This window comes from Strix aluco, chromosome 15 (genome assembly GCF_031877795.1).
Source record: "Strix aluco isolate bStrAlu1 chromosome 15, bStrAlu1.hap1, whole genome shotgun sequence".
Taxonomy (NCBI): Eukaryota; Metazoa; Chordata; class Aves; order Strigiformes; family Strigidae; genus Strix; species Strix aluco.
In genome coordinates, this window is record NC_133945.1 from 5,038,913 (window position 1) to 5,066,662 (window position 27,750).

At 40.7% G+C, this 27,750-nt stretch overlaps 1 protein-coding gene across 8 annotated transcripts in view; it reads right to left on the reverse strand.

Annotated features, from left to right (window-relative positions):
• Positions 1–27,750, reverse strand: part of DNAAF8 (dynein axonemal assembly factor 8) — a 94,676-nt gene that overhangs the window by 57,817 nt on the left and 9,109 nt on the right. For 7 of the 8 annotated variants that reach the window (XM_074840853.1, XM_074840851.1, XM_074840850.1 and 4 more), the window contains 8 exons: positions 27,417–27,513; positions 26,880–27,015; positions 25,780–25,923; positions 24,969–25,037; positions 22,362–22,730; positions 20,326–20,485; positions 5,879–6,070; positions 3,113–3,268 (listed from right to left, as the gene is read on the reverse strand). In XM_074840853.1, coding sequence (XP_074696954.1) covers positions 3,113–3,268; positions 5,879–6,070; positions 20,326–20,485; positions 22,362–22,730; positions 24,969–25,037; positions 25,780–25,923; positions 26,880–27,015; positions 27,417–27,513 — 1,323 coding nt within the window. The remainder of the gene's footprint in view (positions 1–3,112; positions 3,269–5,878; positions 6,071–20,325; positions 20,486–22,361; positions 22,731–24,968; positions 25,038–25,779; positions 25,924–26,879; positions 27,016–27,416; positions 27,514–27,750) is intronic. The other variant, XM_074840855.1, reaches the window with a different exon arrangement.

The window sequence follows — 27,750 nt, forward strand, 5'->3', positions numbered from 1 at the left end:
AAAAAATGTGACAAACATTAAAAGGCACACAGATGACAGTGAAGTGGCCAGTAAATAAAAAGTTGATAGCTTAGAGGTCTGGAATGTAGCTCAGCTCCAGTTACTAGTAACTGGGGAAAAAAAACAACACAACCAAACTAAAACAACAACAACAAAAAAAATCCCAGCAAGAACCTATAGTAACATAAAACTAACAGGCTGCCTTGGTCCAGTTGTCAGTGATGAACTGCACCCCATCATTAGAGCTGTGACCCCATAGCAGGCAACAAGCCACAGCATCAAATAACATCAAAGCCAATAAGATGAACACACTCAGCATGTTCAATCACACCAGGGTGGGGAATTAACAGGAGGGCAAGCAGTGGAATGTGAAACCTTGCCTTGTTGATACAGATAGGTCCTTAGGCTCTTAGACTAGCAATCCAACGTCTGCTGTAAAAATCATATTCTTATTACTACCTGAAGAAAATCCATGGACAACCATCATTTTACTGCTATTGTGAGATATGAATACAGATACACAAAGACAGGCATTTCCTCTTAGCATCAAGCAGGCACAAATCTGTACCTAATAAGTTGCAGAGTCTTATACATACCCATCTTTGTCACTGAAAATGGTGTCTGGACTCTGCTCGTTAAGAACGTTAAAATATCAATTTGCCATAATGCTTCTGGTTAACATTTACACTACTTGGTATGACTTTTTTACATAATCAAAAAAAAAGCGACTAAGGTTTCCTTACATTCTTATAGCAAATAGACACCTCAAAACCGTCTGGCAACCCAGTCATATTTCAAAGGTAAGCCCTGATAAGTGGTTCTCTTTGTGCCCACAGGAGACAACAGGAACGGACCCACAAGTGCCACAACAGAATTTTGTGATCTGATTCAACCATTAAAAACCGCACATTAACGCTACGGTGAGAGACTGAAGGCTTCAGTGCGAAGGGTAAAATCTACCACATTTCTCTCCAACAACAGTTGAAGCTGCTCAAGGGGAGGAATGTGGAGATAGGACTGGTTGCTGTTGTTTCCCTTGTCTCTGCTGCAGCTGACATTTCTGAAAGACTTTTGTTGTTCCTATCAGCTTAGATCTCTGCTGGGGAGAGCAGCTGCTTTACAACCGCCTCAGGAAAGCAAAATTGACAAAAGTCATTGTTACCACAAAGAGTAGAGTCTCTAATGAGAGGAAACCTCTGTTACACATGGTCTTGCTTTGAGGAACACCATCCAAGCGCCTGCTATGTTTGCTGCTGTAAATACTAGCTGAACTCAACAGCAGCATCAGTAACTGTAAATGAGGCATCAGAATAGCATTTACAATTTATATATGGACTGGAAACACTGTATGGCTTGTTCCACAACTTGTGATACAATCCTTCCCAACTCCAACCAAATGTTCAGAGCAGCCTGAGCCCGCAGCTTCAAAAGTTCATTCAATTGCATAACGCTGGATACATATTTTGAGCATACTCTGTGCTCAATAATTTTGATGCTTTGGCCAACCCCTCATCTGAAGTCAGCAGAGAGCGACAAGGCAAGTGGACAGAGGCAGGACAATCTCTGTTTCTCCATTTTTTTTTGCTCCATAGAGCAAACATCTTGAATTCAGTTGCCTTGGCTAGAAATCAACATTAAGCCCTTGTCCGGTCTAGCAGGCCGCTTAGTCTCATTTGCTCTGCTGCTTCTGCCGACAGGTGCTCAAACAACAACAGAAAGGTTGCTTATTGTTTTGGGGATGGGTTTTTTTGGTAGTGACATTTGTTGCCAGCATCAATCATTGACTTGCAGGAGCACTGGAGCCACAGCTGTCATACTCCAGGCTTTATGATACATCATGGGAAATTTAATCTTTACTGCTCACAGGCAGGCAGCTGCAAGCGAAGGATGCTTGCTGCAGCTGAGTAAAGGAAGCTTAAGCATGTTTTTAAAACATGTTTACACCTCCTCTTCCATTTAAACTTCACCTGAAGGTGTGACTCAGATACCTGGGGGCTGCCCTAAGACCACCTGCTATTGGGTCCTGTGGGGTCTTTCCAGCATAGAGGAAGTGTCAAGAATGAGCACATCAATTGTCACGTTCCTGTAACGTTACCAGGGGTGAAGCAGGCAAAAATAAGAGTAGGAAATCCACTACCAGCTCGCTAAAGCTGCAAGTGCTGCTTTGAGCCACCTGAGAGAAACTTGCCAGCCTCAACAGAGCACAGGGCCAGCATCTTAAAGGTTATTCAGTAACAGGATAGTTATTCAAGCAACTGCCCCACAGGAGATCGGGGGTACACAAGGATCGCTGCTCCCAGATATACCTGGGAACGTTTTCCAGCGTGAGTCAGCTGTACTGCATAGGTAGGATAGGTATGTATACCAGGCAAGAGTAGCAATAATACCTAGAAAGCTGTCTCCAAAAAAGAAAAGATAACAAGGCAGAACCAACAAACTAGAGCCCAGAGCTGCTCTTTCACAGCTCTGCTGTTTTCAGGACACAAGATCATACCGTGCCCTGCATTACACTGTGCCACCTACATGTGCTAGATGTTCAGCCTGTGCTAGACCTTTCAGCTTGGCATTTTATGGCACAGCACAGACTCTGTAGTCTACCAGGGTTGAAGGAATGGAGTCTCGGGTCCTGCCTCCGGGCCCCAGCTCCTGGGAGCTAAATAGCAAGACAATTATTCCCTCTTGTGGGCCACACTCTTCACATGGTTAAAATATAAGAGGAAAAACCAAAATACATGCCAAAGATATGTCTCCTCTGAATGCAGTCAAATTTCTGCACTGTGGGGTTACAGCCACCAAAAATATATTAACAGCTAATGAGCAGTAGAGACAAAAAAACTACGCCATAGAGAGCTGGTTTCTCATCTGCACGTAATCTAAATTCAGCATAACTGAGGACAGCTTGAGTTGGCAATTAGCTGTAAGCAATCTTTCAGTTCCCACAGTACTGGGCTGTTCCCCCATTCTAATTTAGAGCAGCACTTATGCTGCTCTATACTGGCTCACTGAAATTTGAGCTTGAATTGGCATATCCGAGCCTGGTCCTTAGCAAAAACCAGTGGTAACTGCCTGTGGCTGTTGTGCATGACTAGCAAGTGTAAATGCTGCTACTCACTTTTATCTTCTGGATCTTGGTGCTGTTCTGGGCTGAAGACTCATCTGCTGGCATTAGACAAGCATATAGGGCCAGGCCATCCTCTCGCCAGGCCTGCTGCAGCCCTACCACCTGAAATGGAGCTTTGGGTCCATCTTTCATTTTCACTGGAGGCACCTGTAAATCCATTTGAACATAATTTCATTTTTAGATGGCTGTATTTAGAGACTGAAAATAACCCTTTATCTTGCTCTCTTGCTTTTGAGTAGAGCCCCATAATGTAGAATAATCCAGGGTGCACTCTCACTTGATTAGTGGATTAGCTGTGGTTTAGCCAGTAGAAAAATCAATAAAGACCAAATTAAATAAGAATAACATGTAGGTTTTGATAAGTCATAGGATTTATTTTCTCAATGAGGACTTGCAAGCTCTGACTTCCACCAGTTTCACTATGTGAAAGCAAGAACTTGCATTAGTGCCCTAGCCTAGCAAGAAGTGAGAACAGAGTCCCTGTCAATGCTGTACTGCATGTTCTTGTCACAGTGGTACCATGTGCTGCCTTTATTAATGATAATGAGATCAATCCAAACGGAGTTCAAAAATCAATGCTAAGTGATTATGCATTCTGAGGTGCTAGTGCAGGCTTCCTTAATAAGCCTTTGTTTTCCCTGTTAGTGATCACTAATAGCCAAAAGCCCATCAGCCCCTCTCCAGTGAATACACCTTTTAGTTAGACCGAGGTGATTTCTTTTTGATGGATTTTTTTTTATGTGCATATGTGTGGGAGGCAAACATTCTCTTTTCCAATATATATATCTGATCCAAAACAAGAAGGGTAAAAAATGACTTCTGCCAACCCCGAGATGAACACTGGACATCTTTTATTGTGAAGATCAGTTTAGTACCAGAGACAGGGTTCCAGTAGGACAGACCACTCATTGGCTTATGAGGCTGCTCAAAGTCAGGCTGAAACGTGATGCACTTTAGCATACAGACTACATGAGAAACTTTAGTACAGGTAGAAAAGAGACAGGAAAGATACCTGAAACAGACTGGGAAGGCATTGTAGTGCTGTAAAGCATCCAGAAACCTGGGTAGCTGGTGAAAGAGGGCAGAAGGCTAAGGGAAAGGCAGATACAGGCAACCAACAAAGCCATGAGAAAGGAGTAGCAGCCATGTGAGGCAAAGATGCCTGAACCAGATCACATGCTGGATGAAGAGACAGGCAAATCTGAGTTACAGGACAATAATTCCTTCCCAGGGTTCTGGTGAATACAGAAACCACTAAGTCTTATTGTCATGGTTTATAACATCACCATGAGCTCTAGATGGATTAAGAGCTCTGCTTACTGTATATATAAACCAAAACTATTTACAGTGAGATAAACGCCTTTAGAAATACATTCTCAACACAGGGCCTGAGAGGATTTTCAAACTGTTGCATAGGTCAGCTGTATCACTCAAAATAGCACTACCAAGTCCTTGAACACAAGTTTCACAGGGGAAATTCTTTAGCAGCTCTGCTACTGGGGATTGCTTGCATCTGGAGGATCATGCTCTCACCTGGTAGAAATCAGCATAACGCCAATGCAATCAATAAAGATATGCTGATTTACAGAAGCCAGGAAGCCAGTGAATCAGTGGAATTACATAGATTATGACCAGATGAGAATTTGGTCTAAAAATCCCTCAAACTTTCCACTTTTAATTAAAGAAATGCAGACTTTGTCATTGCTACCCAAGAGCTGTTTGAGAACCTGAATAAAATAAAATTGGTGGATTTTACCCCAGTTTCTCTTGGGCACAAAGTCCATCACAACATTCAGTCTCAGTAGAGCAACCCTGAGCTCTGGAAGCTGAGATACCTTTTCAGGCTTGGAGACAGCTGCTACAAGTCAGAGCTCAGGTTTTTTAAATGGGAATAACACAAGGAAAGAAGGCTGACACTGCAGCTAGTCATGAGCTAACTAGTTTCTGACTGGAAGATTCAGACTCCAGGGCTGTTCAAGTGGCAATTTTCATTAGCACTGAACTAACATTAAAAAATATTAGCAATGTTTTAATGGAAGTGTGAACATCATTAACAATTAATACTGCTTAAGTGGAGTTTAAGTGATTTAAAAGCCTTGTGCAGGCTGTCCACTCAGGGTGAAATCTACCTTGAGTGCATGGATTGGTATTGGTATGCCAGTGTCCTTAACCAGGGAAAAGAATGAGGCCAACATGCAACATGGGGAGGAAAAATACACATAGCCTGTTTTTCCTTGGGGAAAAGGCTAATATGGGATGAATGGGAAGAGTGAGGAAAAGGTGGTTTCCCTAGAGGAGAAAAATATGTGATCCAAAGGACAATTAAGATGAAACAGACCCCACTTGTTTATAGCCCTCCTGACTATCAGAAGGGTCTATTCTTAATTAGAACAAGCAGTAAGAAATAGGCACCTGTGTCCATTTGCTTCTTTTGCCAAGGACAAAGTATAATACTTAGGCAGCCCTCTACTTCCAGTAGTCACTTTTGACTGCTTCAAGTCTGGCTTAACAGTTTTCTACTTTCTGTGCCCTGTTCTTCATAAACTACAGGCACAATCCAGCTCCCACTGACATCATCAAGACTTTTATTTACTGACTTTAAGGTAAGTTAGAACATAATTTCCCCTTTGTTCAGCCACTGTTTTGGAGCTGTTGGAAGAAGGACGTTTCAAGAATGATTATATATTCACTGGAGGGCAAAACACAGCCTGAATCATGCAGAACCTTCTTTTGTGCACTGTCACTGCACGTACTCACCAGAGAGAGAAGCCATGTCACGAGGGCCTGGTAGATGCTGGCTGCTCTCAGCACCATGGTAGGCACCTGCCCGCCACACTCCTCTGTAGCTACTTGGCCACAACTTGACAGCCAAATGGTCATAAGCAGCACCTCATTTTTCATACTGTGTGGTCTAGGCAATGTGTCAATATCTGGCAAGTAAGAGGCTTCCTGTCCAAAAAAAGTATGAAAATGGAAGTAATTTGGATTACTGGAACTGTATTCATCATCATGAATGAATTACATTCATCACCATCACAGGAGGGACAATTAATACCTAGTGAGCATTTATCAAAGAGGAAGCATGAGTCATAAAAGCTAGGTCATTATATCAGTGACACCTTCTTGAGCACTTCAGTTTTTCTTGGAGAGCTGTCACCTGGGTCTTCATTTAGTCAAACATTGCTTGGTGAATGGAAGATTACACGGTCACAGCTGGAAATAGTGTGATTGAATTTATTCTGTATTCTTTAAGATTCAGTGTTTTGGCTTTTTTTTTTTTTTTTTTAATCAGTGAAATGCCTTCAAAACAAGCCTGATAAAGTGTCAAAACTTTCATTATTTTCTGCTTCATCTAACATACCTCATTTCGCAGATGATGTTACATTTAAGTGAACTCATCTCCTTTCTTTACTTTAGTATTGATACTTGGTTATTTAGGATGCAAATTCCCTCTCCTTTAAGAGACCTATTCTTTAAGAAACAACCCTAAGCTTGAACTGTGGGGTTATAGTTTATGGGATCTCTATTGTTCTCCCAAAGATGCCGTAGCTGCATCTGCAATTAGCTGGCTTGCTATTCCTATGTTTATTCAATCTGCTGCCCCTGACATTTCTTTTGTAATTAAGAAGCTAGTCCCTAAAATCACAAAGATTCTCCAGTATACATAAGAGTATTGCTCCTCAACAGTTATGATCCTTTAACAAGGACTCTCAGGGCCCCCCCCAAGGCATCCTGAGCACACATATTCTACAGGCATGGACACACATTCATTGTGCAAATAGCTGGAGCTGTTTATGGGGTTAACTTTTCCAAGCTGCTTGTTACAGCATGGGCTGAGGACTGTGCTCCCCACTGCAGTCAGCAAAGTGCAACATCACTGCCTTTCCTGTACATGTCAACGCAATCAGCCAACAGACTAAGCTGTTAATTAAGGTGAGCAGAATTAATCTGAAATAACCTACCATAGCAAGAGACTAGCAAGCACCTCTTTGTGTGAGCTGAGCTGTGGAACACCGTGGGAACACAATGGGAGCAGGAGGGTGCTGAGGAACAGCTAAGCCATTATGTTTTCAGTTGCTCCACGTAGCCCATAATGAGGATGTCTGCCCATACCTTTACACTGAATTAACCTTAATTTGATTTACCTGAATTTACTTTGGAAGCAAAGTAAGCTAAATCCAATTAAAGCCACTTTAATTCTGAATTAAAATGTCCACAAAGGTGTTTAATGACTAATCCACTTGACAAGTTAATGTAGCTTGACTTTTGTGTCTGTCCTCAAAATAGACAATTCCTTAAAACAGTTTTTAAAAGAATATACTAATAAAAAGCCACAAGCAGATTTATTGTGTCATCCAGTGTTTTGGTGCCAAAATAACAGCCACAGCACTGCCTACAAGTACCAAATAAAAATGATATTAGTAATAAAAGAGTCATGCAAAAGTTTCTGATGCTGCAGATCTGCATTACTAATGTTACTGTAGTACTGGGGAGCTAACAGAATTCATCAGGGCTTTGCCCCTACCACTGTAATTCTTTGAGGAAGAGGCCTTAAAAGAAACTTGGAGACTTTCAGGAAAAGATGCCCTTCTTTTATACCCTATATTGGAGAAAAGATTCTTTCTTCCTCTCAACAAGAGTGTGGGGATCAATGATAGGACGTAACTCAAGAGCTGAAGGTTAAAACAGTCTCTACTAATGCTTCAGCAGGAAATTTCCAACTCTTCAAAATCTGCTTGGCCCAGCAGCAAGGGAGGGCTCAGTAGGTTTGCTGACCAAGATCATCTACAGATTTTACTTATTAAGGTTCTTTCTGAGAATGAGTGAGAGTTTGATCAATCCCTCTCCTCCCTCTGCCAGCCTCCTTACCCCAACAAGAATCTAGGCATAGAAGAACTTAACTAATTTCAGAAGTATTAACGCAAAACAAAAAAGGAGCTAATCCTACTTAATTCTGGGCAAGAACTGCTCAAATAAGATACATTCAGTGCTTTCTGAGTATGCCTTCCCATAGCATTGCCCGATTTACCCTAGTCTACCTATGAAGAGAGTTCAATTTGCCTACATGTTACACTGGCCTTTAGTTATGACAGCATTAGATTATAAAAAAACCTAAAATTACTCAAATGCTAGGCTGTTTTTGGTTGCTCTGACTAGAATTGTGCTGTCAATCACGGACAGGTTTGCAGCTGATTGTCATCAAGTGCCAACCATCACCATAGAGTAAATAAGATAAAATTTCCTATTTCCAAAGCGCTCACTATTTTAATTTTTGCAATTACAATATTGCAACTTACAGCCCTTCAGCTCAATATTCCAACCACCCCTCCACCCTGGCCATCTTTCTTCACTCTAACATAACAACAGTGAAAGTATAAGCAGTAACCACACTAAACAGCCAAGAAATAACCTCTCCCCAAATCCACACCAAAAAAGAAATGAGGAAAAAGGAATTGCAAGACAACTTAAGGATACCCATATATTCTAGCCTTCAGCTACAGTGGTGCTGAAGTTACACACACAGAGGCATAGCCCCAAAGAAAACTACTATTTGTTAAAGAAAACCTGTACTGTGAAGGCACCCGCACAGACAATCATTAGAAGAGTGGCATTTTACCTCCACATTATTTTTTTTTAAAAAGCAGAACTGTTTATGATCACAGCAAGCTGAAGCTTAAGAGATACAAGTTTGTCAGCCAAGATTAATGTCATTTTGTTTCTAATAAAATAGCTCTAATTGGCTAAATGATACTTGTGTTGATGGTTTTTTAAAAGACTAGTTGGCGTTGCTTTTACTACGCCTTCATACTAAATTGGACAAACAGCTCTGTTGCCCTAAAGCTAGGAAATATTATCAAAACTGTAAGAGGCTGGAATGACCAAGTAGCAGCTTAGGAGCCAAGAAGGCCAGGTGGTGACTTCGCTGCTGGTTTCCAGCTAGGTGCAAGGCTGATGGCAAGTGAAAGCAGCTGCTATCAACTGCTGTTTGGAAATCACACTACATTACAGGTTTGGAAAGTTCATTTCACCACACAGACCCAAGAAAACAGCATGTGTTTCCCAACAGAATCAGCTCACCCAGTCTGACAGTTTCTCCCTGTGGAAAGATAGGTCAGGGAGAAGACAGTTTTTTATTTTTATTTTTTACAGATATGGTCTCTCTTTGGCAGGTAAATAAAACTTCAATATTTCCTTTTTATCACCTTTTCCAATACTAACTAAACTGATGCTAAGACTGAAGCAAGGTATCTTATTCAACCAAAAAACACTCTCTACTATGTTGAGCAAACCCTACAACAGCAAGAGCTAAATCAAAACATCCACTGCATGTAAAAGGAAGATAAGTTATACTCACACAGTCTCCTCCTTCTTTACTGGAGGGGGGTGAGGAAGGGGGAAGGGGAGGAATGGAAGAATCTTATTCTCATTGGCTAGAGGCTTAATCAAAATAATTGTTTTCAGCCATGTCTAAATTTATCCTTCTATGTCATCTGCACCCTAGCTTGGATCACAGATTTAAGAGGCAATCCCTGATGAATGGCAAATTACTGACTGCAGAAATCTTTTGCCAAATGATGCATCTGCTGTACATTTGTAAATGTGAGCTGATTTCTAGGTACTTTAGCAGCTCTAGCTAATTTCTCGAATGAAAATTCTATACTCTTGTGCTGAAATAGCTCTAGCATTGCATGTTCATGCTTCATTATAGACAGAGCTCACGCTACAAAACGCAAGCATGTTGATTACGTGTTTGTATATCTATTTTCCATGCAGTCATGTTGCTAATGTAGGAGAATAGATAGTTAGGACACATTTAACAATTCTGTCCATCTAAGGCAAAGTAGATAACACTCTTTCATGGCTTCTAAAAATTCTTGCATTAGATGAAGACATATTGGAAATGTCAAGTGTTTGTTCATTTTCATTCTGTGGGGAAGGAAAAATGATGACAATGCCATCTGTTAGATTATTTGAAATTCCACATTAAATTGTGGAATAAACCCTGAAACCATTCAAAGAACTGCTTTATCACTGCAAAGTGGGAACAACGGATAAGAATGGGGAAAGTATCTGCATTTTCTGCATGCAACTGGCAGAACACACTGTAATTAGAAAGGCACCATTTAATAACAAAAAGGAGAGTACAATTGATGTTAATGGTCTGAATGGTCTTTCTGTTAATGCATTTTTGTACTAGGTTCACTCTCTGTAGCACCAATGGCTTTCTGAGTATCAAACACGCTGCAGTTATGGATCTGAAAAATATGATGATGGCAAGATGTTATTGAAATTTTCTGATCTGAACTGAGCTTCAGATTGCTAAAATGGAGGAGTTATGATCCTTCAAAGAAGGTAACTTTGCCAAAGTAAGATTGCAGGAATTCAAAGAGCTGTGTAATGGAAGCATTATTTGCTATGATCTCTGTAGTTCTCCAATTCAGTTAGGGCATTACATATCACGTGAGCCTAAGCTAAAAAAAAAATTAAATTTCTTTGCTGAGAATTATCTTCTTGTTCTGGACATTTATTCTTAGTCTTGGGCATGAAGAATATAACCTTTCCTGATTCAGAAGAAACCGCTTTTCCATCTCTGGCAGCATGAGTGTGCTAAAGCTAGACAGTGTATTTGCTGGAGCATAAAGAGGACAAGTGTCAAAGAGAAACGTCAGCTCATCACCAGAAATTACTGAAAATAGGTGTGCAGTTCAGATGTGATGCACAGAAAGGAAGTGAGCTCTGCTCGGCATGGGAACCAAGGACAGCAAAATTCACTTTGTATACCTTTTCATGTTGCTGCCAGCTGAGCATGGTCAACCCCAAGTGCAATTTAAAGTAGCTTTATGGCCACCACAACACTGGCAGACAGCTAATGATGGCTAGGATCACTTACATTTCTGGCTCAAAAATCCCTCCCAACTCAAATGAGGACAATAAAGGGATGTGATGTAGTCTGAATTACTCTGTGCCACTTCTGCATTAGCCTGCATTAAGGGAATTCTCAACTGCTTCAATAGAGTTAACAACTCATCTGTGTTACCAAAGATATGCATAAACCCTCTGACAACAGCGAAGGATCTGGCCCATGGAATATGTTAGCAGAGAGACACTGTGTGGTCACTCACTACCACACAGGCAGAAAAGTAGTTTTGGCCCAAAATTCAACATACATTTATTCTGCTATCTGCAGTGAACAAGATAACTCCACAGCATCAAACATTTTCTCCTGAACAAGAAGAATCTTGTAGACTAGTGTGTTCCCTGTCCTAGCCTGCTCACTTCTTGTTCTGCCAGTACACCCGCCGTGAGTACACAGCAGTGCCTCCGCCACGCTGTCCTCTGGTATATGCTGGTATGTCTTACTGTGGCCTCTTGCTCTGGCCTGGCCTGGGCCTGGAACATTGTTACCATTAGAGAGTCTTACACAACCAGCTAATATTCTTTTTTGGACAATACCTTTCTGGTCAGCCTGAGTTCACTAGACCAGAATACTACGAATGAAACAAGCGTACCTTTCAGTCAGCACTGATAGGCAAGCACAGTTAAAGCAACGATGACTTCCTTGATAGAATTGTTCTGAAATTACTTTATTAGGATATAGAATGTTTTAATTAGTATTTAAAGTCAGCTAGGAGCATGTGTCAAATACCAGCCTAGTTTTCAGATGACTAAGGACCAACATAATTCTAATGTTCGTTAGAACACAGAACATTCACGTGGTTGTGAAGCGTGTTAACTAACCAAAACTGTTTGAAAATGGGTGTTTTCAACCAAATATGTTCAAGAAACACTGTGTAAATTGAGGTCATTTAACAAGTCTGAGTGCAGCTAAGAAACAGTCAAATAAGTGGCACAAATAACTGGTAACAAGCAGCTGTTTTACATACAATTTCTTCTTTATTTTATAGCGTCACAGAATATCTCAAGTTGGAAGGGACCCATAAGGATCACTGAGTTCTGACAAAGGCTCAACTCCACAGGTAAACAAAGGACTGCTCTGAAAATTGCACTAAAATTTAAAGCAAAGTAACACTGAATCCTATTTGATTTTGTTTGCTGAGACATAATCATTAAAAATGAGAAGTGCCTTCTCCATGATTGGTGTTTACACTACAGTAACACTTAGAGAGGCTTAAAAGGATTCATAGCCTTACCGTGCTGATGTTCTCAGCACAGGTAACAAAAAGTTCCTCCTCTAATGAGCTTATACTCCTGGTTAATGAGAAGCAGCTGAAGTAAGTAAAAGAAGTTTAAATACTTATACATTTCACGTGAGCACAAGACTGGAAATCAGGAACTTTTGCCTCAGTCCTGGCTCTGGAACGGAGTATTCCTCTGTGAAACTGTAAAGTGAGGATAGTATTTCCTTATCCTAGTCCCTGTCTAGTTGGATTATCAAAAGCCTGTAAAACACTCTGAAGAGCATAAGATTATCAAGAAACTTTCCACGTTCATCGCTCTTTCCTTTCTTTACACTCCTGAAAAGGTATTGCGGCCTCTAAAACCCAAACAGTAGTATCTGTATCTCCCACAGCATTGTTCATTGCCTCACAAATAAAACATGCCATGATTTCCAGACCCACAGCAGGGAAGGAAATTGTACTCAATCACTTTGAAATGCCGTGATAGAGCACAGAATTGGTCCTCAGCCATCTGAAATCTAGGCTGGTATTTGGCACGTGCCTGTAGCTGGCTTTAAATACTGGTGAAATGGCTCTAGTTTGATATTCAAGGAGATTCACCATATACTTACCTACTTGGGTGAAGCCTTATTTTTTCTAGGCTTTAATCTATCTATTTTTTAATGTATTTCCCCTGATACTTTATGGAAATCCCCAAGATAAAAAAAAAAAAAAGGGTGGGGGTGGGGGGTGCATACTATGCTCAGCTGCTTTATCAGGAAGTTTTACCAGAGCTCAAGCGGCCTGCTTTTCAAACTGTTAGCTTCAAGTTTATAAGTGGATTGTGTCCAGCTCTGTGATCTTGCGTCCAGCTGCAAAATACTATGCAGATAACCCTTCAAACCTGGGAGTTCTCCAAGGCAGTAAATATGGGGGTTGTGATTCTGAGAACTAAGTGCTTACAATGTGCACTGAAGCTTGTGGGAACTCCAGCTGCTTGGCACATAGCTGGACAGAGCTCTATGGTTTTAAAATAAAAATAACTGCATGACACTTCCACTCTATAATCTCAAATAAATCCTTGAATTCCATTCCCTGCCACTAAGAATAATGCTTTGATAATTATTATTTGTGTAATAATGTGTTTACAAGTTGTGACCAAGCTTATCCCCCAGTGTGTTAAGATTTGGAACTGTAGTCCAACCTAAGTCATAATGCTAAACAAGAAGGCATAAGAAAAACTCGGATTACAGTTTAAACTATACAGCTTCTTCAGCAGTAGTGTGGCTCTGTCAGACAAGCCTGTACATCCCCTTTGAAACACAAAGGGACAGATTCAGCCTCCTTCCATCTACAAATAGCATCACTGATCACAGCCCTGAGGTAAGGCCAGGAGTTGTGAATTCTATTCTGATTCCAAGGAAGAGATGCATGGCAGAAAGTATTTCTCTGTATAATTAAATGTGACTGGCCTTTGTTCATATGCATTGCAAATTTATGGTAGTTATTTCTTCTGCCAACAAACACAGGACCTGTGAAAGAGCAAGACCTGAAGAGACAAAAGGTACAGAAATGGTTTTCTGTCCCCCTGCCCTCTTCTAAATGAGAAATAGAATTTAGCCCATGGACATTTTACATTATTGTCTTCAAGTTTAATCTGAACCATCCTGCTAATGTGAATAGAGGAGTATTTAGGACCTCTACTGGCAGCAAGTTCATGCATGTAATTCTGGAAACTATATTCTTTTTACTTATATTAACCTTTCCCTTAAGCAACAGCAACGAATGTTCCCATCTGTCAAGATAATGTGTAAGTATATTCAAGAATAAGCCTAAACTCATTTTAATCACTTTAAGATATGCCAAGGAATATAAAGGATTAAATATTTCACATTTTCCTGGGGCCATTTCAAACTCCAATCAGAGAAACAGCACTGAAAGCAGTCATTTCTTTGTAAAGACCTGACTGTTCGATTCATTCCACAGCTGGAAAGTGCAATGGACAAAGGTGGGAGCCCCTCTGAAACCATCAGACTGGGTCTGCACACGAAGTTTAAATGGAAGGTTCTCTATGGCTTTTGGGTGGTTCTGTTGCATGCAGAACGGAAGTTGAGTTTCCTGGTTCTGAGCATATAGGCAGCAATTTGAGTGAGAAACCTATTGAAGCAGACAACGGGTTATTAAAGCAGGATTAATGTATGTCATTTAACTGCTCTGGTTGTGTGAGCAGAACGACTGACAAGAGTCATCAGTCTGTAAAGTTTCTGACGCGCTTTAATTTTTTGCCCTAAGAGTGCCAAAACACACACTTCCATAACATCTCTTACTCAGAAAACCCGGGGAGCAAGCAATCAGACTCTGCCTGTGTAATGGAAGTTGTTTACAACAAAGACATTTAAGGCCTAGATCCTTAGGACAGATCTGTGCCACCGTGAGCTGTGGCAGAGGCAGCAGGAGTCTCAGCTCCTCTGCCTTGCTGACTATGGCCAAGGAGACCGTAAACCAGCTAAACTCAACCTAAGCATAAAGTACTGGGACAACAAATCCCCCCCCGTTTGCTTTCACTGGCATCAAGTGGGAAGATGAAGAGGAGGCCAGAAATACAGGCTCTGTGCCAGCTAACAGTCGCCTATGCTAGAAAAACAGTTTCTTGGGAACTTCCATGCTATTCTGAATCCTGTGTGCTGGACTGGTGGTACAAACAGGAATCTTGGCCTTCTGTTTTTGCATGCTAAATTTAACTACATCTCTAATTGCCTTAGTTTATTTTTAAGCCTTTCTTGAGTTGAGGCAGCAGGTTCATTAAGTACAAGAGATTTTAATCTTGTTTCAGGAACTCATTAAATACCTCGCTGTAAAAAAAGGGAGGAATGCAGGGGCCATCTGCTGGCTGTTTGGCACATCACTGCTGGCCACAACACCGCAGAGCCAGTCCAAGAGAGTGAGAAGACCTAGAGTGAAGCACAAGCCAAATTCAGCTCTGATGTCAGAAAAAGATTTAGTGTACGAAGTATTTTGCAATTTTTACAATTAATGTGGGGGGTTTTTTTAAGCTATAGTGAAATAATAGGGGTGAATGCTGGGTTCAATTGCAAACGTAGGGTTGCTTTGGTTCAGTGTAAATGAAAACATTTGGGCACAGGGTGATTTATACTTACAAGATCAGTTTTAGAGTAATACAGATATAGAAGAATTCGGTTACTGTGTCACAAGATCATTATAACTGAAATAAGATTTTACAGTTTTCCTTGCCTTCTCCAAATATATATATTGCACCACTTTGTTGGAGATAAATTGGCATTTCTGTAAGAACTAGCACAACACCTATTCTTTTCATAACTGGTAGATCAGGCCTTTGTATATTCTTTCTATTGAGACATGAATTTCACCTTCTTACAGTTCTTTTCCTTTATGCATTTTCCACACTGCAATAAAAAGGGAGAATTTTAAAATACTGCTTAGGACATGACCTAAGTGCATTCATGTAAGCAGCTCCACAATGGAATTGTTAAAATGCCCAAGTAGGATGGTCCAGCTGGTGAACTGCTGGGTTGGGATCCTGGGACCCACAGTCAATGTCCTTGAGCAACCCTTTGTGCTCAGGTAAGATGTAAGAAAATGGTAATTTCCAATGTTGATGCCAACACTGCTGCCTTAAAAAAACCCCATACAATACTAATGGAAATCACAGGCACCTATTTTAGTAAGACAGGTAAAGAATCAAAAGCATTTTACTGACATCTGTGCAGATCAAGGCACCTACTACATAAAAAACCCCCATATGGGACCAGTAATTGAACTAAAAATACTTCTACACATTTTGGAAGTCAATCTCTACTTTCAGTTATACTGTGCTAATCCAGGGTAACCATCACAGTCAATGAACATACAATGCTTCAGCACTACTGTTGATGGTAAGTATGATCCAGGAGTTTTGTCAGGGATTTTCCTATAGAAGTGATATCAGATCAAAGTGAGAATAAGGCTGTAAAAGGCCAAGGAAGATTTTGATCATAGTATATTGTTAATTTTAGCTTTGTGGGAATGCAAGCAGAAAATTTTTTGGTTGAGAATTTTACCTGACATCAGTAAGCTAAATCAACAGTGTATTAATGCAAAAAAAAAATCTACCAATTTAACAGAAAGGTTATAGAGTCTAGTTTTATGAGAGGAAAGAGAAAGTATCCACCTAATATATTTGTTAAGCTAGAATGACTCGGTTGCATGCCTGAATGTTTTTGTTTTGTAAGTCAGCTGTAAGGCTAAGCTGCAATAAGATGATGATCATGGCAATATAATTACTAATACAAGGTTAGTCAAAGTGATTGTGTAGCCAAGAAAAATTAGATGCCTCAGTATGAGTCAACACATTCATTTTCCAAACAGTTTAGCTGCACAAGGTAGATAAAACCGTGTTTATAAGGTACTGGTAACAAGGTGGTTCCTAATAGCTTTCAAACTACATTATCTTGTTCTGCCACATCACGATAAAGCAATAAAGGTAAAGAGAGAATCAAGCTGAAGCCCTGCTGAAAACATCCATTTTGTCCCAATAATAAGAGCTTAATAAAAGCTAAATACTAGTTGCTGTCCGTTAAATCAATTCTATAGCTGGATGTAAAGTATCAGGCCATGAGCACCACCCCCTGCAGTGGTTTAGCTGCCTATGCTCAAGGCCAGTTCTAACACAAGCTCAGGCATGTGACTTCAGAGAGTGCTGTGAAAAGAGCTGTGTGAAGCTGCTGCTGGGCCCTTCCCCTTTCGCTTGGGAGCTGTATTTAAGCTGAGACACTTGCCCTTGGTCCTTGACTGAGCTACACTGCAGCTACACCTCTGCCTGGCCTCACCTCAGTCATCTGAACCCAACCAACTGATTTGACTTTGTGGCTTGATCTCAGACCTGCTTCATCACTGCAGACATCTGGATGATCACAGGGCTGCTGGCTGACCCCACGTACTGTCACTGGACCCAGACCTGTCTCTGACTTAACTTTCTGGCCTTGACCTTGGACCTACCTCATTACTACAAACTTGCCAACTGGTTACCCTCAGTGGACCTGCTCTGCTTTTCTTGTTTGGGTACTGTGGGACTGCACTCCTTGCTGGTGAGGTCTCTGCCCCTGCGCTGCCTTGCTGTCATCTGCAGCTCCTGGCTTGCCTTCCCTTAGAGTAACCCGCTTGTGCTGCTCCCTGACATAAAACTCAGATGTGAGCCTGGCAAAAGTAACAACTACTATCTGGATCCCATCTAATGGGAATGTAATATGGAAATCAACATTAGTACTAAGTTACTCTATCATAGTATGCAAGATGAATGAAGTGACAGATCAAACTAATTTCATTTTACATCTTCCATTTAACTGTTTTACATGCTGTGCAGCATTCCTTCTCTGTCTCCCTTGTCAATAACACTTACTCTGCTCAAATGCTGAAACAAACTCTATGTATGTTACTTGAAACTATTAATTCAACCTGACCTTACAGCATGGATCACATCACCACTCTGCTGGCTTTCAGCAGAACTATAGATGCTTGAATCAGTTCCAAATTGGATCCAAAGGTTAAAAATGTGGTTAAGGGGCCCATTTCTGAAGAGATCAACTTATGCCAGTCTTAAGTTTCACTGAAAGTGTTGGTGGTAGAGGGGAGCAGGAAAAAAGTCATTAAAGAGACCAGGTTCTTACATGCATTTTTAAAAGTAAGAGGTGGGCCAGATTGCAAAAGCATTCAGACATTGAAAGATGCAGACTTGACAGGCAGAATTCTTAGATGAACCTGCTGATTTCCAGGGGAACTTGGTACTTGCATGTCTTGAAAATACCACTGGATATCAGCCCCTTCTTTAGATGCTGAACTATCTCTGAAAGTTAGTTCTTAGTCTCCTAAGTTACCTGCACTGTTTTGAAATTGTTCTTCCCAAACCTGCTTCTTATATTAGTGCTTCCCACAGAGTGAAGCTGTGTACAGAGTTTGACTGAACTAGGTTAAGAAAAAAAAAAAAGACAGCAGCATTAAATCTGAATTTCACTGGTTTCAAATTTTAGACAATAACTCCAATGTAACCCTAATGCAGCTTTTAAAATTTCCTTTGCATTTCTTTCCCAGTACCTCAGCTACAGTAATTGCAGTTTCTAAACTTTCCCTTGGATTATTATTCGATTCAATTATTTATGTACATTACAAATGGCCAGAGGAATTCTGGAAACCATGACAAGTGTTCCAGATCTGAACATCTATCATTGCCAAAACAAAAGACTTAAAAAACAAATTTGAAAGTGTGCTACTCTGTCAAATACTGTGGTTCGTTCTTTGAATATATGTGTTTATATATAGATATTAGATATTTTCACTGAGACACAGCTGCCAAATTACAGCTTCTTTAGTTTTAAGTGTCAAAACATTCAGGTTTTTCTGTCTTCCTATGTGCAGCAAGGCAAAAAAGAAAAGAAAAACCTGTTCTAATGCAAAGAAAAAATGCTGCTGTCAAGATGAATTTCAAGTAATCTTATAAATGACTGTTGTATTTGATAGATGATGCTGATACATTTTTCATTCTTAATTTTAATAATGAATATTTCTGAAGAAGAACTAAGAGCAAAGTTGCCCACAGAACACAGTTATCAGGGGTTGTGCTGATTTTGTTTCTACCAACAGTGCATCATAAGTCCAGGCAGGTTTCCCCTCAAGCAGGCTGTCAGTTAGCCTAGGTACCAGTTAGCTGTTCCTTCAGGCATCGGAAGCCAAGTAAATCCTGGGCTGGTTAGCTTATGCCAACATCCATGCTGCCATGACCAACTGGCAGTAACATCATTAAATCTATTATGGGCATATTTACACTGCAATTCAGTTACAGCAAGAGTCCAGTGTAGATATACCCTGAGCTGTACTTGAGAGAAACCACATTACCCAGCCGTTATCTTCCTTTTATTGGCTTCAGCGCAGCAAATATGGGAAATGACCAAGGTACAGAACAATTCAGCAATCGCTCAGTGCACTGTCAGGAATGAGTTAGCAAGGCTCAAGTATATTTCTGATGAGCAAGTAAGTGCTGCATCTTAATAAGGGCTAACTGGAATTTGGTGATACCTCCCAGCAGACTGAGAAAGGAGCAAGGCTGAAGACCAGATTCACAACCTTTGTACCCTTCAGAACACAGCTCTGTGCACTGTCCTTGCCAAGGCAGGGTGACAGAGGGAAATTCAGCTGTCTGTTAGTCCTTTGCTTCTCAGCAGTGATTAATCCAGTGTTAAAAAAAAAAATAAGCTTTCAATTTGCAGAAATACAGTAGTCAATTGCTTACAAAACAAAGCTGAATGGTCCCTCCCCAATTTAGGGCTGTAAGGTCTTTCAACTTTTGTACTGACAGAAGAGTTTTGTTATTGCTATTAGCCCAAGTAAGTAATTTTGGTGGACTCATAGACAAATTCTGGACTTTCTCATCTTCTACCTTCTCAGCTGGCCTTGTGTTCAGTGAAATCAGGGCAAGGATGAATTAAGACTACATATACAAATCTTCTCGGGAGGAAAAACAGCCCTCTCCTCTGAGCCGTATTTTAGGCTCTGGGAAAAATCAGGATCACTTCATACTCCCTTAATCAGGACATCAGCCAAAAGCAAAACCTATTACTAAAACCACAATCCTCAAAGTCTACACACAAAACTGAAATACAAAGCTGCTAAGGGCAGACAACAGACAGGACTCTGCATAGGCTTTGCTTTAGAATTGTGACAGTAAAAATATTTCACTTTTTCTGAAGAGTTATGAAAAATCAAGTGTGAAAGTCTGGCTCCTGTGAAGTAGATGACACTGAGCCCACTGACTTCAAGCCAGGACTCCTGCCACACCCCGACACGTCAAACCTGGTGGGCAGCTGTATGGGGAGCACTCCCCATACAGGAAAGGAGAGAAAGGTATTATTAGCACAAGAGAAGAGCTGTGGGACTGCTCATCTCATCAGGTAATGGCACTCCATAACAAACAGATTTTAAATAATGCAATGAAAATTACTTTCTGGTTCTAGGATCACACTTGCATTTGGCCAGGAAGCCATTCTGAAAGAGACAGTCCTACGCTGAACTACTAACCATGTGGAACAAAACAGGGGTTTTCTCTGCCATGGGCTGCTTTCCAGTAACTGACTGCTGAGGCTGCAGTCTCTCCAGCTGCTCCTGGAATCTGCATCTCCTGTGTCTCTCTTTCATCTGTTCTTCCTTTTGGGATAGCTCTTTTTTACTTTCTTCTGTCCTGAAAAATATACAGATTCTGCTTCGCTTAAGCTTTTCACTTGGGAGAAAAAGCACCCTCGTTCATCTGTTTGCATTTCTTTTTTCTTATATTTATACCACACACTTGAGGGTGAATCATGACACAAAAGGCTAAAATAGATTTAGAAAGCACTTATGGTGTTTGTGGGGGGACACAAGAACTTGTCATTGGATGAAATCATCTCTCAAAAAAAAAAAACCACCAAAGAAAAGGAGCAGACCTCAAACCTCTGATAAGTGGTGACAACCTATTTGGAGACTGGAACTCCAGGAAGCAGAGGCGTGTTTGTGATGTTTCACTCCCCATCTCCACACCAAAATTGTCAGTCTGTTTCCGTTCCTATCTGCTACAATACAGGGACAAGTTTGCCCTAAACCAAGGCCTCCCATCTTTCCATATTTTGATTTCTGCAGAAAGATTTCAGCTGCCATTTCCATGGCAAATATTAAGTTCAATTTCTTCTGAATCTTCAAGCCCCAGGGGCCCCAACAATAATTAGAATAGCAAGGAAGAAAACCGAAATTCATTAAGTCATTGTGAGCTATTACTCAGCAACAATAAATAACCCAGATTCTTGCCAAGCCATGGTCTGCCATCTATGTGGCAGGCTAACAGGTAGACAAAATGGAGTTTTATAGAACTGATGGAAGCAATGAGCTTTAATGTCAGGAATCCCATAGAGAAAAAAAACATGCAACCAACCATCTGCCATTTAAACCAAGTACACAGTAGCTGAAGTGTCCGAGTGGCAGGGCAGGCAACTGTTTAACACTGAAAAAGTAATAGTCTCTAGAGCAGGCAGATTCTAATTCTTTCAAGTGCTCATATGTCAAAGTCAAAATGTTAAATTTCACTCTGAAAATAGCAGGCAGAACATAACCTTTGAAAAGTCAGTATAATGGAGCTCTCCCAAATAGCTGGGCAGGTGCATAAGGCAACCATCTGATTTCACTTTAAAATTAGACCTTATGCAGAATACACTACATTAAACTAAGCCCAAGGAGGCAGAGGCCCAAATAACTCTGCTATTTCCTCAATTGATACTATTCTTATTTCTCTCTCTTTTTTAAAGCTTTCCAAGATATTCCTGTGGTATAATCCATTCCTCATGGCTGTACTTTGCTCCTCTAAACTCTTGCATTTTTCCTGATGTCAAAGAGTCAGATTTGCTTTGTTTGGGAAAAAAGTTACAAGGAGGAGTTAAGATACCTCTTCCAGTTTGTAAAAGGGTTTTTATGTTGAGAAACAGAAGAAATTATTTTCCACACCTCCTGGGAACACAACAAAAAATAAGCTTAAATTGAAGATAGGATAATTTAAATTAGACTTAAGGAAAAGTTTTACAATTGTAAGGATAATTAAGCAGCAAAATGTACTAGCTGGGGAGTCAAGAAACCCTCACCATGGAGGATTTCAAGACCAAGTTATATAAAGATCTGCCAGGGAAAATTTTTACCTCACTCTCTATTGATTTTACCTCACTCTGTATTGATACAGGGAGACAGACCCTTCCAGACCCATCTTCTATGATGCTGTGCTTAGTAAATCTCAGTACATAAAGGAGATCAATAGTGCATTACCCTCTTCTTACACAGGATAAAAACTAAAGACAATGGCTAAATTTACTACGTCAGAAGTGCCATAGCATGTCTAATCCCAGGCCGGTTCACTGATCTGCTAAGTCCGGCTGCCTCTAAAGCTTTAAGCAATGGCTGCCAGGACTGGCTGTCTTTCTAGGTAAGAAAACCAGACATCCTTTTGCTCCAACTTACACACTGGATAAGTAATGTTCTTTAATTTTAGACAATTAGATAAGCCATAATCAAAACCACTGACAACTTCTCTTGTGTGATACCTTGGCAATTCTCTTGTAGTTAGAGGAGACTCCAGAGCATTTCCTGAATTTTGAACCTTCTCAGTTTCCATTTTGTTTTCTTTTTCTATGTCAGCTCCATTGCCCCCATGGCCTGAAAAGGGGGTATTTCTTGTCTCTGGTTTCAATCTCATTAGTTTTCTGGGAATCAACTTATTTGTCTCTTGCCTCACTTTAAAATATTGGTTTTGACTTATTTTAGAGGAACCTATCGCTTCCAGACTTTCTGGATCCTGTTTTATGCCTTCAAGCTTTTCAGCCGGGGTAGACATTTTACAAAGAAGCTCTGAGGCTTCTTTACGGGCTATATGGAGTTGTTGCAGTAGCAGGCTTTTCCCTGAGCAATTCCTCCTGCGAAGAAAATAGAAACCAGATTTAATCAAGATAAAGCATTATATGAATAAATTCAAACCCTCAGGAACTTCTCATGAGTGACAGCTCAAAACAAGGACTGGGCATCTACACAAATAATAGCTCTTGGTAATAGCAGCACCAGCACACAGGCAACACAAAACAGCACAGTGACAGAACATGAATCTGATCTTACTGGCAATTTACTGATCCCTTCTGCATTTCAGGCACAACACACACCTACTAGAAGAGTCCTGAACAAATGTAACGTTGGCACGCAAATTAGAGTTTACAGATTTTCATCCCCTTTGGATACAGGGGTTGGGATTCAAATACATACAGAAGAAAAGTTCTAATAATTTTCAGGATTTTTGTGTGCTTGGCTTCATTTCATTCATGTCTCCTCCAGGTTAATGAGACTGCAAAACTGTCAGCAACCACAGTATTGTGACAGTATTCTGTTGCGAAATGGACTATCACGACATAATGGGCAGATATGGTTATTTTGTCTTGCAGTTCTGTTCAGTGATGAGTCTCCCAAGTCATCTGCTACAGGAAGATAACCATCAATTTGTAGCTCATCTGGTGATTATGAGCAAATAATATACCTTATTTTAGTGGTAGCTGAAAAGTACATGGACTGAGTAACAGATTGAGTTGGATATTAATGATGTGGTTAGGTGGCCTGTATGAATACACAGCATTGTACTGCTGTACTTAGCTAAACTAAACCTATACTTCTCAGAACAAAGAAAAACCAGATGGAGAGTATTCTTTCTCCTTAAGGATCTCTCATCTCCTGCCACCATATCCAGAACCATCAAACCAACATTTAACATTGATGGCTGGATTACTGAGTATGCCTAAGTAGTGGTAATTTTAGGAGAGCATTATGTACTGGAGAGCAGCCTTATCATATAGTGCTAGAGATGGCACCGACTACCTCAGCACTCCAGGGGTAAACCAACAGCATATCTTCTAGGCTAAGTGCCTGCAGATCAAGACAACCAACCCTCCAAGGCCCTAATATGGAGGTATATTGTACTACAGAATATGTAGCCATTTAATAATTCCATCCAGATAAGAGTGAAACTGGCATTGACTCCTTGTGAATGAGATCAGAATCTTGCCCTCCTGAGACCGTGAGGCTTTCTTATTTAGAAACAGAACTGAATAACATTTGCCAGGCATTTCATTTGTTCTTTAGCAACACTAAAACGAATCAAAATCCAATCAGCTAAGCTCTGCTCTCCATCAGTCCAGATTTACAGTGATGCAACTTCTGCATTTGCATCAGTGCCAGCAAGAGCTCCCCAGGCATCATCTTGTCCCTGCTTTATACTGGCTTTGGATTAGATGTTCTAAATTATATTGAGTGTTCAGGCTCCATTCCTTGTCAAATCATTTATTCTTTCAAACCATTAAAAAAAAAAAGTAATTGGCTGGCACAACAATACAAATGTTCTGCTTGTCCTCTGCACTGCTGTAATGTGAACTTACATGCATCAGACTTCTAAATGTAATCCAGAGCATAAAGGCAGTAAGATGTTTACAGCTTCACATATCTGCTTCACATTAAGCAAACATCTAACAACCTATGGGTATGAATCAAGCCCTGAGTTTAGCAACAGGAAATGGCTGGCATCTGTGCCTACTGAAGAATTTACAGTTTAGGATTCCATCCATCACACCCTCTCCTCCTTCCCCTCTTCCTCCCCCCTCCAATTAAGGAGAATTGAGAGCATCCCTGCCCACACAATGTATTCGATATTCTCTTTAAATCAACATCTATTCTATTCTATTTTATTATTTCTAAAAATAAAGGTTTGTCTGAGTCAACTCCCTACAACATTTTCAAAGTTTGGTTCTGAGTCATTTAAAACCAGTTCTCATGTCACTCAGACAAGTCTGGAGAAAGAGTCAGGTTTCCCAGCCACTCAGCTCTACTCTGTCTTTTGAGCTGTTTCCATGCAGCTGTACAGGAACAAGGTGCTATACTGCCTCAAGGATCAACAACCATTTTCTAGCTTCGGTATCTTTACCATGCAACAGAAAAGAGTGATCTCCTGGGGCCAGATTGAAGCACTTTTATTATTGGGTTTTTTTGTTGGAAAGACAAGGAATGGAGATATTTCAGTATGTGAGCTCTCACTCTAATCACTGTTAGGGCAATTATTTTAGTTTCAGAAAAAATGAACACCGTATCATTTGAAATAGGCTCCTGGTAAAGAATCTTACCTTCTCCTTTCTGCTTGGTCCTTAATTGTCATAGTTTCTTCTTCTTCTTCAGTGGAGCTGTTGCTTGCACTGTGAAACAAATTAGACCATATTAGTTAACTCTGTTCCAACTGGATGTTGTCTTTTCATCATTTCTAGGGTGCAGTCTTAGAACTATTATAAAAAAGGGAGAGATACTTTCAGGGAAGATCTCCAGGTGTTAAAGGATAGTTCTCCACATTATTAATCTGGAGAAAAAAAAAATTAAAAAAAAAAAAAATCAAGCAGCCACATCAAAATGTGTTAGCTGTTTATTAACTAATTAGCTCTTGGGGAAAGGACAGGTTTGCCAGAACCTGTTGCAGATTGAGAAGAATTTGGCCTCCCATAACTGACTGTAAGGCCCACTTATCACAGAGGAGACAGAAATCAGCACCTACAGTTGCTTGCCAGGAATGTAGCCAAGGATGTCCAGTTTGTACACAGTGCTGTCAGAACACTAGCCCGACTCGGACTGCAAGCATTGCTTTGCAGTCACTGCCCGCTCCTTTATAGATGGAAACTTTCTCCGTGTTATTTCCCGGGATGATTTGCATGTCCTTTCTGTGCTGCCTGCATCCCCACACATTTACTTGTCCTGAGACGAGTTATTCTCTCCTGAGAATATGTCTATGCTCAGATAGGGGATATGCCTTCCCACCAAGGTCACAGCGGTGTGGAAGAAGAGAATACTTTTAAAGTTACATTTCACAAGTATGAGATACAGAGAGAAGGTTTCAGTTTCCCCACTTTTTGTTACTTACTTCTCACTAACAATAAAGTCAGAATTTACCTTTGTTTCTCATCAGGGAGTGTTACTGACTTCTGTGGATTAGCATCTCTTAAATCTATGTACACAGTTACAGGCTCTGGCAGGCACTGTAATATCATGTCTGTCCTTAGAGAACTTCGTGAAGATGATAGCAAGGCAACATCCCTAAGTATAGAAAACACTGTTTCAGCATGTCCTCCGCCTTATCCAGACAAGAAGTCCTGCAGGGTGTGGATTATGATTAAAATTGGATTGTGAGAGGAGCTTTGTGCTTGGCTACTGTACAGATTCAAACTCTGCTTCTGCCTACTATCCACCACCTTTCAAAGCTGAACTCAAAGATTCAGCTTCCCCTGAGGAATACAGACCACAGGCAGCACGATGAGGGATATTTAGTTCCCAAAAACTGATGTCAAATCATTCTGTAGAACAAAGGAAAGCAGTTATGGTACCAAAGAGCTTGCAAGTTTTAAGAGACCAGTGTCAATCTGTAAAAACAGGTCCCTTTTTCCTCTCTGCCTCCTTCAGCTATTCTATTTTATCCTTCAGAGCATACAAAATGCAAATCATCTCTGTGGCTCTCCCTGCTCTGGCAATGAAGGTACTTCCCCTCTACAGGTTTGTTTCACTATTGTTTCCTCTGTGCTGCCACCATTGATGATGTTCCCTCTGAACAGTCTGGAAATCCACTTCCTTCACACAGAACCCTCCACGATGCACTGACATCTCCACCAATGCCTACAAAAAAATCATCCTGTACACTTTAGCAAAACTGAGGTACCAGGAAGAGAAACTGATACCCTAGATGACAAAAAATGTGGCCACGATAATTTGCTTAGCCTTGTCTTCCCGCCTTTCCCATTTGTCCCAAGTGTCTCTTAAGGTCTAGATAAAATCAGTGGTTGATGGAGAAGGTGGCAGGATACTGACTGCTTATCATTAGACGTACATGAATGACTGAGTCTTAGTTTTTCCCTTTAACATTCCTGTACCGTATTCCAACTATGAGATCAGTTTTCTGCAGAGGCTACAGAGAAAAGCACGTACAGAACACCACGTGTTTCCAGGTATCCCTACTGGCAGTCATGATTACCTGGGGTATATGACAGAAAAGGACCTACTTATTCTCTTGCTGTTCTTGCGAGGAGAGCTTGGCTGATGGCCACCTGTAGTGCAGGGACACCATCTTGGACTGCCGGGCACACAGCGCTTCTAGCTTTTCCATGAGCTGATTTTCAGACCTACTCCTGAAGGTCTCTATGGAAGAGCAACAAAAAGAATCACCAGCTGTGGTCTTCTGCCATGGGATCACCCAATATACCCTTCCCCCATTCTCACATTGTCCCTTTCTCTACAACCTGTCAGAAGGGGAAGGAGAAAGATACTGTCATCTGGCTCTAACCCACTTCAAGCCTTCACCATCTTGTCTGAAACACTCTCAGGCCATGACAGGCCACAAAGCACTGGTTTCAAGCTATGAAAGCAAGATGAAATCTTGAGGGAAGCTAACTAAAAATGTTTTATAGAAACATTAAAAACCCTACTATGATTTCCAACACTCAAGATGATGCTGCAGGGAATGACTTAAACACAGGAACCTAAGTTTTATTTATTTTTGTACACTTTCAGCAAAGTTGGTATTAATTTAGCAATGTTACCATGGTCTGCTGAGGAGAAAGCAACTTCTGCATGAGTGTTATCTTTCTGCTGCTCCAGCTCCTCAAGAATCTTGCCTGGATCCCATTTCCCAGTATTCTGAAAGACAGTAGAAATGTGGTGGAAAATTCACTCCCATAGACTGCTACAAAATAAAAGTCCCTTTGACTCACATTCTTTGTAGTAACTCCATCAGATTCTTCTGGCACACAGGAATACACAAATAGCATGGAAGTTCACCTTACTTATCTCCAATACTATGCCACTATCACTTGCCAGTAGATGAACCAGTGTGTCACTCTGGACACAGTTGCTTCAGCATGAGCCTCAACAGTT